Source organism: Pan paniscus, chromosome 1 (assembly GCF_029289425.2).
Source record: "Pan paniscus chromosome 1, NHGRI_mPanPan1-v2.0_pri, whole genome shotgun sequence".
Classification (NCBI taxonomy): Eukaryota; Metazoa; Chordata; class Mammalia; order Primates; family Hominidae; genus Pan; species Pan paniscus.
In genome coordinates this window covers 195,507,890-195,520,158 of record NC_073249.2, presented here as the reverse complement: position 1 = coordinate 195,520,158, position 12,269 = coordinate 195,507,890, and the positions used below count along the sequence as shown (strand labels likewise).

The 12,269-nt window shown below is 42.2% G+C and overlaps 1 protein-coding gene across 6 annotated transcripts in view; it reads left to right on the top strand.

The window, feature by feature from the left end:
• The window catches only part of ZCCHC17 (zinc finger CCHC-type containing 17), a 68,255-nt gene that overhangs the window by 16,507 nt on the left and 39,479 nt on the right, over positions 1-12,269 (top strand). For 4 of the 6 annotated variants that reach the window (XM_003828119.6, XM_008953463.5, XM_055103386.2 and 1 more), the window contains one exon: positions 5,684-5,741. The exons of 1 other annotated variant lie outside the window; for it this stretch is intronic. In XM_003828119.6, coding sequence (XP_003828167.2) covers positions 5,684-5,741 — 58 coding nt within the window. Of the gene's footprint in view, positions 1-4,741; positions 4,812-5,683; positions 5,742-12,269 lie in introns of all 6 variants that reach the window. One more of the 6 variants, XM_055103383.2, reaches the window with a different exon arrangement.

The window sequence follows — 12,269 nt, the reverse complement described above, 5'->3', positions numbered from 1 at the left end:
TTTATATGGTTGACAAAAGTTTTACATCCTAATAATGTGAGGTCTTGGAGGGCAGACTTTGTGACTATCAGTCAGTTATAGGTAATTGTGGCTCTTGACTTCTGTTAAGTTGATCCCAACTTGTAATATAACAGTCAAGATACAAAGTATAATACCATTTTAACACATAGCAAACAGCTCTGCTCTTTAAAGCCTCTGTCCTTTTTCTTTATGGCTCATGGTATCCCCAAAGGTTAGTAAGGTACCGGAGCTCAGAAGAAGGAAGTGTAGCACTGGAGGTGAAACTGATTTTTCTGATCATGAAGCCCTCACTCATCAGGTGCTGCCCAAAAGAAAGGGAAGAACACTCTGCCCTCCACAGAATAACTCGGATTTCTAAAGTGGATCCTAACCTACAGCTCGCTCTTTTCTTTTCTCTTCTCTTCTCTTCTTTCTCTTTTTTTTTTTTTTTGGACAAAGTCTCGCTCTGTCACTCAGGCTGGAGTGCAGTGGTGCAATCTCGGCTCACTGCAACCTCCGCCTCCGGGTTCAAGTGATTCTGCTGCCTAAGCCTCCAGAGTAGCAGGGACTAGAGGCATCAGCCACCACGCCCGGCTAATTTTTTGTATTTTTAGTAGAGACAGAGTTTCGCCATGTTGGCCAGGCTGACTTCAAACTCCTGACCTCAGGTGATCCGCCCACCTCGGCCTCCCAAAGTGCTGGGATTACAGGTGTGAGCCACTGTGCCTGGCCACCTACACCTTTCTTATATGAGATGGAGCTTGAATTAGTGTAGGTTTTATATATTACTATCAAGGATGGATGGTCTTTAGGAATGTTCAGAGAGAACTTTATGGTTCTAACTTACTATTTCAGCAGCATATTTTGAAAAGGGATGGTTTAGAAGTGACTTGGAGTTAGGGAAAGAGAAATATGATAAATTGGAAAGAAGAAACTTTTCAGAATATTCATCCAATAAACATTTAATGAGTACCCAATATTTACAAAGAAGAGGAGTTACATTAAAATTGAAAAAAAAAAAGGTGTAAGCCTAATCTATGCTAGCACTTTCACACATTCTGTCTTATTGAATCTCTCCAAAGAAATTGTTAACTCTATTTGATAGATAAGGAGACTCTTCTCAGAAGTTAAGTAATCGCCCAGGGATTAATAAATGGCAAAGCTAGGATTCTAAATCAGGTCCTCTTTCCAAGTTTACTTTCTGCTAAACTGCAGCTGGGGTTGTGCAATTGTACATAAATGTGTGGAGGAACCAAAAGACCCATGAGAATACTTTTTTTTTTTTAAGATGGAGTCTTCCTCTGTCGCTCAGGCTGGAGTGCAGTGGGTTCAAGCGATTCTCATGCCTCAACCTCCTGAATAGCTGGGATTACAGGCGCGTGCCACCACACCTGGCTAATTTTTGTATTTTTAGTAGAGATGGGTTTTCACCATGTTGACCAGGCTGGTCTCGAACTCCTGACCTCAAGTGATCCATCTGCCTTGGCCTCCCAAAGTGCTGGGATTATAGATGTGAGCCACCGCACCCAGCCAAGAGAATTCTTTTGACTGAATTGAGTTATAGGAGGAATATAGATAAATTTGGTGGTTCTACAGTCATTTGTTGGTACAACTCTGTTACAGCATTTATCCTGGTCTGTCTTGTATTACTATTACTTGTATGTGTCTCTCTCCACTACTAGATCGTGAGTGACTGTAGAGCAGAGGCCATGATTGTCTCATATGTCTTGGTAACTACTTCAAATTTATTTAAAATGACTGGGCATCCCTTTTTTAAAGTTGTCTTTATTTCACAGTACCTGACATGGTATCTTGTACATAGTAGATAGGTGCTTAAAATGGAGCCCAAGACTCACAGGACTAGTTGTCCTTGAAGAAGGTGGTGTTTCAGCCCATGTCCCAGCTCTTCTCTTGGTGAACTTAGCAGGGATTTGGGACCTAGTAATTAAATAGCTGAGAAGCCAATATTCATCCTGTCATCCTCTGAGAAGCATGTTGGTAGCAGAGTGCATTATATTAATACATGGTAGGGGGTACGAGCATAGCAATGAGACTTGGGATTTGGCTTAGGCTTGCCATAGCCCAAGAAATGCTGAGGGGAGATTCATGTTGGTAAGGTCGAAATAGCATTGGATTAGAAGTAAAAAAAAAGTCTGTGTTGTACTTGGCTGTGCTACTATCTAACTTTGTGACTTTTAACAAGTAACTTATGCCCCTGAGCCTCAAATTCTTCATTTACATTATGGTGATAACAAGTTTCAAGGCCATTTGCCACCTATAATCTGAAGATGGGAAATTTACTTTACCCAAGCTCTAATGAATTCAGTTGAGATAGTTACTGAATTTTTTCCCCTGAGCTATTTGACTAATTATTCTTGGGACACCAGGCAGACTGCGTGATCATCTGTGGCAGGTGTGATTGCACCCTAGGAGACACAGTGATGAAAACACCTGGTGCTAGAAATCTGAAACAATGCCTAAACAGTTGAGTGCATCCATTCTGGAGCATATTAACCTTTCCTTTTGGGAGAGGCCAAATTAAGGTCTATTATATTACCTCTAAAGACCATAATGTGACACTGGAGCTTCAGGATTGAAAAGTGAGATTGTCTTAATTTATAGCAGTGAGGTGAATTTGGCTCTAACTTCCAGATTTATTTATTTATTTATTCACTTATTTATTTATTTATTGACAGAATCTTGCTCTGTCACCCAGGCTGGAGTGCGGTAGCATGATCTTGGCTCACTGCAACCGTGACCTCCTGTGTTCAAACGATTTTCGTGCCTCAGCTACCCAAGTAGCTGGGATTACAGGCATGTGCCGCCATGCCCAGCTAAATTTTGTATTTTTAGTAGAGATGGGGTTTCACCATGTTGGCCAGGCTGGTCTCGAACTCCTGGCCTCAAGTGATCCACCTGCCTCAGCCTCCCAAAGTGCTGGGATTATAGGTGTGAGTCACTGCGCCTGACCCAGATGCTACTTTTAAGTTTGTTGGATGATTATGCTCTTTAATAATGTTGTTACACAGTATGAGACTTTTCAGCCCTCTTTCTAGAACTGTGGAACAAAAGCCAAGTGCCTTCACTTGGTCCAGAAAGAAGTGATTTGCTTTTATTTCAATTAAAAATTGGGAGACTTATCTTTATTATGTGGCCCTCTTTTACAAAGAACAAATTGCTTTGTAAACTCAGGTAAGCACTTTGTATCTCTGATCTCTACATTCCTCATTTGAAACATGGTAGAACTGGACCAGCTAATCTCTAAAGTCATTTCGTTGGCTCTACCTTGCCTTAATTTTAAGCATCTGTGTGATTGTACTGTTTCTTTGGGACTCTCTGGTTCCTAACCCAGCATAACATGTTCATTAGTATAGAACATGAGTTTAGAACTTTTGGTTCATAACCCATTCTTCATGTTTTGTCTTGGAGAGTTAATTCAAGTGCTCCGTCCGATGTCTCCATTAAAAAATGAGAATGGAAGTTTTTATCTATTTCCATCCTAACATTGAAGTGAGTAATGATGATATTTGGTTAAGTATAAGGCACTGGACTAGGGAGTCAAGGGACCGAGGTTCTATCCCTAACTTTTTTTCTTTTTCTTTTTTTTTTTTTTGAGATGAAGTATCATTCTTGTTGCCCAGGCTGGAGTACAATGGCGCCATCTTGGCTCACTGCAACCTCTGCTTCCCAGGTTCAAGTGATTTTTCTGTCTCAGCCTCCCGAGTAGCTGGGATTACAGACGCCCACCACCAGACCCAGCTAATTTTTGTATTTTTATTAGAGACGGGGTTTCACCATGTTGGCCAGGCTGGTCTTGAACTCCTGACCTCAGGTGATCCACCTGCCTTGCCCTTTCAAAGTGCTAGGATTACAGGCATGAGCCTCTGTGCCTGGCCTCCCTAACTCTCAAGTAGTTGTGTGCCTTCCTACCAGTCACTAATCTTTTTGTGCTTCAGTGTCTTAGACTGTAAATTATTGAAAAGCTACACTTTGTTGAATGTCCATTATGTGCCACATACCTATGTCAGTCACTTTATGTACATCATTTATTATCTGCAGCAGCAAAGTGAGAACAAATGGGAACTTAGGCCCTGAAAGGCAAGTTGTGTGCAAGATCCTACAGGTGGGAAATGGCAGAGCTAGGATTAGAAGCCACATCTTTCACTCCAAAGCATGTTCACTTTCTATACCTATACTGTTTTTTTTTTTTTTTTTAAAGCTTTTTTAGAGATGGGGTCTTGCTATGTTATCCAGGCTGGATTCAACTCCTGGCCTCAGGCCACCCTCCAGCCTCAGCCTCTGGAGTAGCTAGGACTACAGGCACGTGGCACAGCACCCAGATACACCTATACTATTCCACTTCATTTGCAACATAAGGATCTACTGTATATGCTTTCTAGGATTGTTGCTAGGAATAGATAGGATATCAGATACCACATTGCTTTTGGCCATTAGAATTTTATAGTTAGAGGGGACCTATGAGCAGCTCTAGTGTAATTAAGACTCCGGATTCAAATCTCAGCTCTGCTACTTATTTAGCTTTGGACCTCCGATATGTTACTTAATCTCTTCATGCATCTTTTTGTCATCTATTGGATAGGAATAATAGTACCAACTCCGTACAGTGACATAAGGATTATGCAAAGCATTTTGAATATTATTTTGCATATAGTGAGTATTCAGTATATATTAGTAAATAGCAGTGCAGTCAGGATTGTTTTATTTACTCCCCTTGTTTTAGTTATGGTGAAGCTGAAACAGTGCTCAAGATGAAGCAGCTAATTGAAGACACTGAAAAGAATAAAGTTTATGTATGTAAGATTATATTGAATATTTTACAAATAATCATTTAGTGTTAAATTCAGCATATAGTGACAACATTACCCTCGATCCACAGGTTGGGGGATGGGGTAGGCTACAGGGGGAAGAGAGAGCTAGAGCCTAGGTTAATGATTTATCTGGCAAGGGTTCTGGGCCTTTCATCACTAACATTTATTGGTTGCCTATTACATAGACCCATCAAGCCTCTAACTTCATCTTAGACAACTCTGCAGAAGACTGAGGGGACAACTCTTTCTCTCTGATTAGATCTTTTCAGGTTCTGTCAGATGTGTATGTATTGGCTTTTTATCTAGTTGTCTTGATGAAACCCAAGACTCAGACTTGGAGTTAAATGTAACAGGCTGTATGCTCTGGTTTGATTTGAAGTTCAGGTATGAGGGGAGGAATGCCCTGCGTGATCCATCCCAAATTTATTAAAGTTCTCTGTATTGGGTTTGGAGGCCTCAGTCCTAGCTAATATAAAGTATAACTTTATTACCTGGTTTTTTGCTTTTTGTTCCTTTTGTTCATGAAACTCCTCTGGTAATATCAATATGTTCCCTTTGTTCATGAAACTCTGTTGGTGATTTTACTAGGTATAGGATTTGGGTATTCCTCAGTATCATCACACCGTGTGATAACACTCTGATCTCCCAGTGTTTTTAATGTGTACACACATACCTGTCAGTCTAAATTTCAAAAAAAACCCAGAAAGAATGTTTGACAGAGCATCATTTTTAGGCAGTTTTGTAGCATACAGAGGCAGTCAATATGAAGTACAAATTTGGGGAGACTAGGTTAAATGCTACAGAAGAAAGATTCTCATGTATGTGACATTGATTTTTTTCCCCCATCTTTATAGGTTGCTATGGTGACAGACTATGGGGCCTTTATCAAAATCCCAGGCTGTCGGAAGCAAGGTAGGAGTTTATAACTTGAAATTCAGCCCTCTGATTCTACTCTCTGCTAACACCCCACCACCTCCTAATTATAGGCTGTACATTTTTCAGACAGTAGTTTTTCATTCCTTTGTTTTCTTTTTAATGTATAGATATGAATACAAGATGACAGTTCATTTTTAGTGGGCAGAGAATTGTGGTCTCTGACTCAGGAGGAAGACTGGGGTATAGCTAATTGGGTTTACTTCTGAAACCAGCTCCTCCTTAGACTTCACCTGTGACCCTAGGCAAATCACTTGACTTCTTTAGACACAGGATTTGCGGGAGGGCAAGCTACCTCTGTCTGAGGCTGACAGTGTGAGTTTTCTAGTAGATAGCGCATGAAATGGGATTAGTATTGCAAGTGATACAAACATATATAATATATATAATATTTTAAGTTTTTTTCATAAAGAGGCATCTGTTGAACATTTTTTTGAGAATCCTGTTATAAGTCTATAATCTTATTTATTTACCAAAACTATGTTAAGCCGAAAAGGCAGGTTCCACAGACCGGTTGTCTGCCCAGAGTGATTTGGCTAGGTAGTGGCATAGCCAAGACTAGAACCCAATCCTTCTGATTCCTAGCCCCTGGATCTTTCTACTATATCACACTGCTGGTGGATCCAAAGATTCAACTTGCTAACTTCTTATGCTAAAATAAGGTTTAATTAAAGATTTTAACATTTTTAAAAAAGGCAACCATAAGAATACTAGAAGAAAATCTAGAAGAATATTTCACTACATGAAAATTAAAAACTTAACTGCAAAAATCATTGTAATCAGAGTTAAGTTTGGAAAAAGAATTTGTAGTACATATGATAAAGAGCTAATACAAAGGGGGTATTAGGAAAAGGTGCCAAGGATATGAAAAAACAACTCACAGGATAAAAAAATATTACTTGGTACTATAGTAAAAGATACTCATTCTCCGTATGACTAAAAAGTAACTTAGACTGGTAGATTCATATAATGGGATATTACTCAACAATACAAAGGAATGAGAATAAAATATTCATACATGCAGCAACCTGGATCATCCCTCTCCAGAAATTATACTGAGTGAAAAAAGCTAATCTCAAAAGGTTATACACTTTATGATTCCATTTATATAACATTCTTATGTTTTACTTGAGATATGATTCACATACCACACATTTCACCTGCTTAAAGTGTACAATTCAGTGGTTTCTTTGGTATATTCAGAGTTTTGTGACCATCACCACGATCTACTTTGAGAACATTGTTGTCACCCCAAAAAGAAACCCTGTACCTATTAGCCATCACTCCAGATTCTCTCTATGCCCCCAGCTTTAGGCAATCATTATTCTACTTTGTCTCTGTATAGTTGCTTATTTTGTACATTTTTTGTAAATGGAATAATGCAGTATATAGTCTTTTGTGACTGACTTCTTTCACTTAGCACGTTTTCAAGGTTCATCTGTTTTATGATATGTACTTAATTCTTTTTTATTGCCATTACAAATTTATTGCAATTCCATCAGTTGATGGATATTTGGGTTGTTTCCACTTCTTTAGTATTATGAATAATGTTGCTATAAATATTTGTGTACAACTTTTTGTGTGGATATTTGCTTTCATTGGGTATATACCTATGAGTGGAAATACTGGGTCATATGATAACTCTATGTTCAACTTTTTGAGAAACTGCCAAACTGTTTTTCCAAAGTGACCACGCCATTTTACATTCCTACCAGCAATGTATGAGGGTTCTATTTTCTTTACATCTTTGTTAACACTTGTTATTATCTTTCTGGGTATGGCCATCCTAATGGATGTGCCCGGACATCTCATTGTGGTTTGAATTTCCCTAATAGCTAATGATGTTAAGTCTCTTTTCTTGGGTTTATTGGCCATTTGTATATCTTTTTTGGGGAAATGTCTATTCAAATCTGATATATTTTGGCTGTGTCCTCACCCAAATCTCATCTTGAATTGTAGTTCTCATAATCCCCATGTGTTGTGGTAGGGACCAGGTGGAGATAATTGAATCATGGGGGTGGTTTGCCCCATCCTGTTCTCATCATAGTAACACAAGATCTGATGGTTTTATAAGGGGCTTCCCTTATAAAACCATCATTCGCTGGGCACTTATTCTCCTTCCTGCTGCCCTGTGAAGAAGGATGTGTTTGCTTCCCCTTTCCCCATGGTTGTTAAGTTTCTTGAGGCTTCCCCAGCCATGCTGAACTGTGAGTCAGTTAAATCTCTTTCCTTGGTAAATTACCCAGTCTCGTATGTCTTTATTAGCAGTGTAAGAACAGACTAATATAAAATCCTTTTCTTTTTTTGAGACAGAGTTGCTCTGTTGCCCAGGCTAGAGTGCAATGGTGCAATCTTGGCTCACTGCAACCTCTGCCTCCTGAGTTCAAGTGATTTTCATGCCTCAGCTTCCTGAGTAGCTGGGATTACAGGCATGTGCCACCACACCCGGCTAATTTTTAGTAGAGGCAGGGTTTTGCCATGTTGGCCAGACTGGTCTTGAACTCCTGTCCTCCAGTAATCTGCCCTCCTCAGCTTCCCAGAGTGCTGGGATTAAAGGTGTGAGCCACCACACCTGCTTTTTCCCTTTTAAAAATAGGGTTATTTTTGTTTTTATTGTTGAGTTAGGTGTTTCTCATATGTTCTGGATACTAGTCCCATATCAAATATATGATTTGCAAAGATTTTTATGTAACATACTTGAAATGACAAAGTTATTTAAATGGAGAACAAATTATTTAATGATTCACAAGGATTAAGAAGGGGAAGGAAGTAGCAATATGAAGGATCCTTGTGGTGAGGGACCTGTTCTGTATCTTAACTGTGGCAGTGTATACATGAATCTACACATGTGGTAAAATTACATGGAACTAAATACATACACATACAGAAACACAAATGAGTACAGGTAAAACTGGGGAAATCTGAACAAGAGCCAGTCGATTTTATCTGAGATATTTTTCCCTACACCAACCAATTCTCCAGTTCTCTGATTCTCTAACATCAACTGGATGTCCCAACAATTCAGTTCAATTCTGACACTAACTACCTGGGAATTAGTGTCAGATTCCACATACTTAAGGGCTCAGTCCCACATGACTACCCTCACTTCAGATGCCAGCCCCAATATTGAATCCTCAGATTACCTACACTTTTGTCTCACTTGGCTACAATTTTTGGGATTCCCAGCACTTCCCCCCAAAGTTGGTAATTTGCTAGAGTGACTCACAGAACTCAGAAAAATGCTATAGTTACTATTAGTTTATTTTAAAGGATAAAAATGAGCAGTCAGATGAAGAAGTACACAGGGTGAGACCCAAAGTGTTCCGAGTACAAAGCCTCTGTCCCCATGGAGTTGGGGTGTGTCACCCTCTTGGCACATGGATGTGTTCACCAACTCTCCAAACTCCATTGCTTAGGGGTTTATATGGAGGATCTGTTATATAGACATGGTTGATTAAATTTTTGGCCTTCAGTGATAGAGCTCAGTCTCCAGCCCCTCTCCCCTTCCCGGAAGTCAGAGGGTAGGGCTGAAATTTCTTTTTTTTTTTGAGAGGGAATCTAGCTCTGTTGCCCAGGCTGGAGTGCAGTGGTGCAATATCAGCTCACGGCAACCTCTGCCTTCCGGGTTCAAGCATTTCTCCTGCCTCAGCCTCCCGAGTAGCTGGGACTACAGGTGTGCACCACCATGCCTGGCTAATTTTTGTATTTTTGGTAGAGAAGGGGTTTCACTATGTTGGCTAGGATGGTCTCAAACTCCTTTCCTTGTGACCTGCCCGTCTTGGCCTCCCAAAGTGCTGGGATTACAGGTGTGAGCCACCATGCCCAGCCCAGGCTGAAATTTCTAACCCTATCTAATCACATCGTTGATTTCTCTGTTTCTGAAGCTATCTAGGGACCCACAGTAGTCACCTCATTAAGGGACTTAATGAATAACAAAAGACACTTCTATCACTCAGAATAGTCCAAGGGTTTTAGGAACTCTGCCAGGAACTAGGGACAAAGATCGAATATGTATTTCTTATACCACAGTATCAATGCCAGCATCCTGGTTGTGTTAGTGTACTATAGTTTTCCAAAATGTCACCATTGGAGAAAACTGGATAAAGTGTACATAAAACCTCTGTATTCTTTCTTTCTTTTTTTTTTTTTTGAGACGGAGTCTCGCTCTGTTGCCCAGGCTGGAGTGCAGTGGCACAATCTCGGCTCACTGCAAGCTCCGCCTCCTGGGTTCACGCCATTCTCCTGTCTCAGCCTCCCAAGTAGCTGGGACTACAGGCACCCGCCACCATGCCTGGCTATTTTTTTGTATTTTTAGTAGAGACAGGGTTTCACTGTGTTAGCCAGGATGGTCTCCATCTCCTGACCTCGTGATCTGCCTGCCTCAGCCTCCCAAAGTGCTGGGATTCCAGGCGTGAGCCACCAAGCCCGGCCTAGACCTCTGTATTATTTCTTTTGAGTGCAGATGAATGTACAATTATCTCAAAAATTTTTTTTTCACATAGGGCAGCAAAGTTATCACATATTTTTAAAAAACGATTTAAAACACTCCTAAAATCTTTGAGATTAACAAATATTTTAAAAGATTGCTGTTAATACCCAGTGTTAGAAATGGATACTTTTACTCTCTATCAGGAGCATAATTTCACAGACTTTGGCAGTGCCTATTAACATCTTTAATGTGCTTATTACCCTTTAATCCAGAAATTCTTTGAAGAATTTAGTGTAAGTAGAGAATTACATAAATTATGTGCATCTGTTTTGTAGACTATGCAGATGATTAAAAGAATGACTGTATTTCTAAGACATAATTATGCCTCATCTTACCAGAAAGATGCCATGGAAGGTTTTCATACAATTCCATCACACTGCTACCTGACTGATAACAGTTGTAAAACATCATTGATTATGAGAAGCACTCCAATTTCAGAGATATTAAAGTGAGAGGAAAAGAAAGTGCATCTTAGAATCAATGAAACACAATAAATGTCAGTTTACTGACATGAGCCAGGAGTGGTGGCATGCACCTGTAATTCCAGCTACTTGGGAGGCTGAAGTAGTAAGATCACTTGAGGCCAAGAGTTCGAGGCCAGGCTGGGCAACATAGCAAGACCCCACTGATGGCGATGGAGGCCTGTCTAGAGTGGCTGCTGCAAAGATGCCAGCCATAGTGGGGGCTGTGCGGCCAGGGCTGCATGTTCCATGGAGCTGGCAGGAGCCCTGCCCCCTTATGAGTTAGTGGGGTGGGAGCCCACCCTCATGGGTGCAGCTGCCGCCACCCAGCCCTGGCTGCAGACCCAGGCATCCCTGCACTCTTGGAGGTCCGGGAAGACCCCTTTCCCCCACAGTCTCAGAAGTGCCTGCTCCCACTGCCTGGACTCTCCCAGCTCCCGGCTCCTGCTCTGATTTTGGAGCAAAGTCGAAGCTGAGCCTGGGCTCTATTGCAACCTGGCTGGGTTTGCACACCTTGGGGTGGTGCTGACATGCCAGCTTCCTACCACCTTGGCCCCTTCTGGACTTTGGGTGCCAGTGAGCACAGGAGGGAGGCCAAAGGGGTGCTGAGGGTGGCTCAGCATGGGCCTGCAGGTGCCCCCGGGCACAGAACAACTGGGCGTCATGGACAACATGATTGATGGTGACAAGAGGCAGACAGGCTCCTGGGTGGAAAGGGGCAGGTCTCGGTGAAGCCGCACCTTCAAGCCAGGGATGGCCTGAAGCATAGGGGCCAGGCTGTCAGTTCCAGGTGGAGTCTGTGGCCCAGAGTGAGAACTTAAGGTGCTTTTCCTGGGCCTGCCCACGGACCAGTCAGCACACACTTCTGGAGACTGTAAAAACCCTGGACTCAGCCAGACTTGGGCAGACACTGGGAGGACTTGCCTGTGGAAATGGGTTACCCACACTGGGTCTCCTCTCCGTCGAGGGCTGCAGATGTTGGGATGACCTGCCTGCAGATAAGAGCTGCCCATTCTGGGTCTCCTCTCTGCTAAGAGCTGCACTCAACAGGTTGACCTGCCTGTGGAAAGGAGCTACCTACTTTGGGTCTCCTGAGAGCTGTACCATCACTCAATAAAGCAACTCTTTGCCTTGCTTACCCTCCAGTTGTTTGCATACCTCATTCTTCCTGGATGCAAGACAAGAACTTGGGACCCGTTGAATGGCGGGACTGAAAGAGCTGTAACAGATCCAAGGGCTCCCTGAGCCAGAGCTGTGACACCTCTTTGGGGCTTTATGGTTCCTGGCATCTCCAAGCTTCTGGGCACCACCATGTTCCCCAGAGTTCACAGTGGAAGCCGCTTGTGGTATGCCTGGTCCATCCACAGCCTCACATGGAGCTGGTGCCTGTGCCAGCACCTGGAGCTGCCTGCCCAACCACAGCAGCCAGTGTGCCTGGCTGTGCACAGTGGCTGGACCCCATGCTCACTCACTCATGCACCCCTCGCCACTCCAAGCCTGGCTCACCCTTGGCAGGTGTGGGATCTGGGACGGCAGCATGAGCCAAGCGCAGCCCAT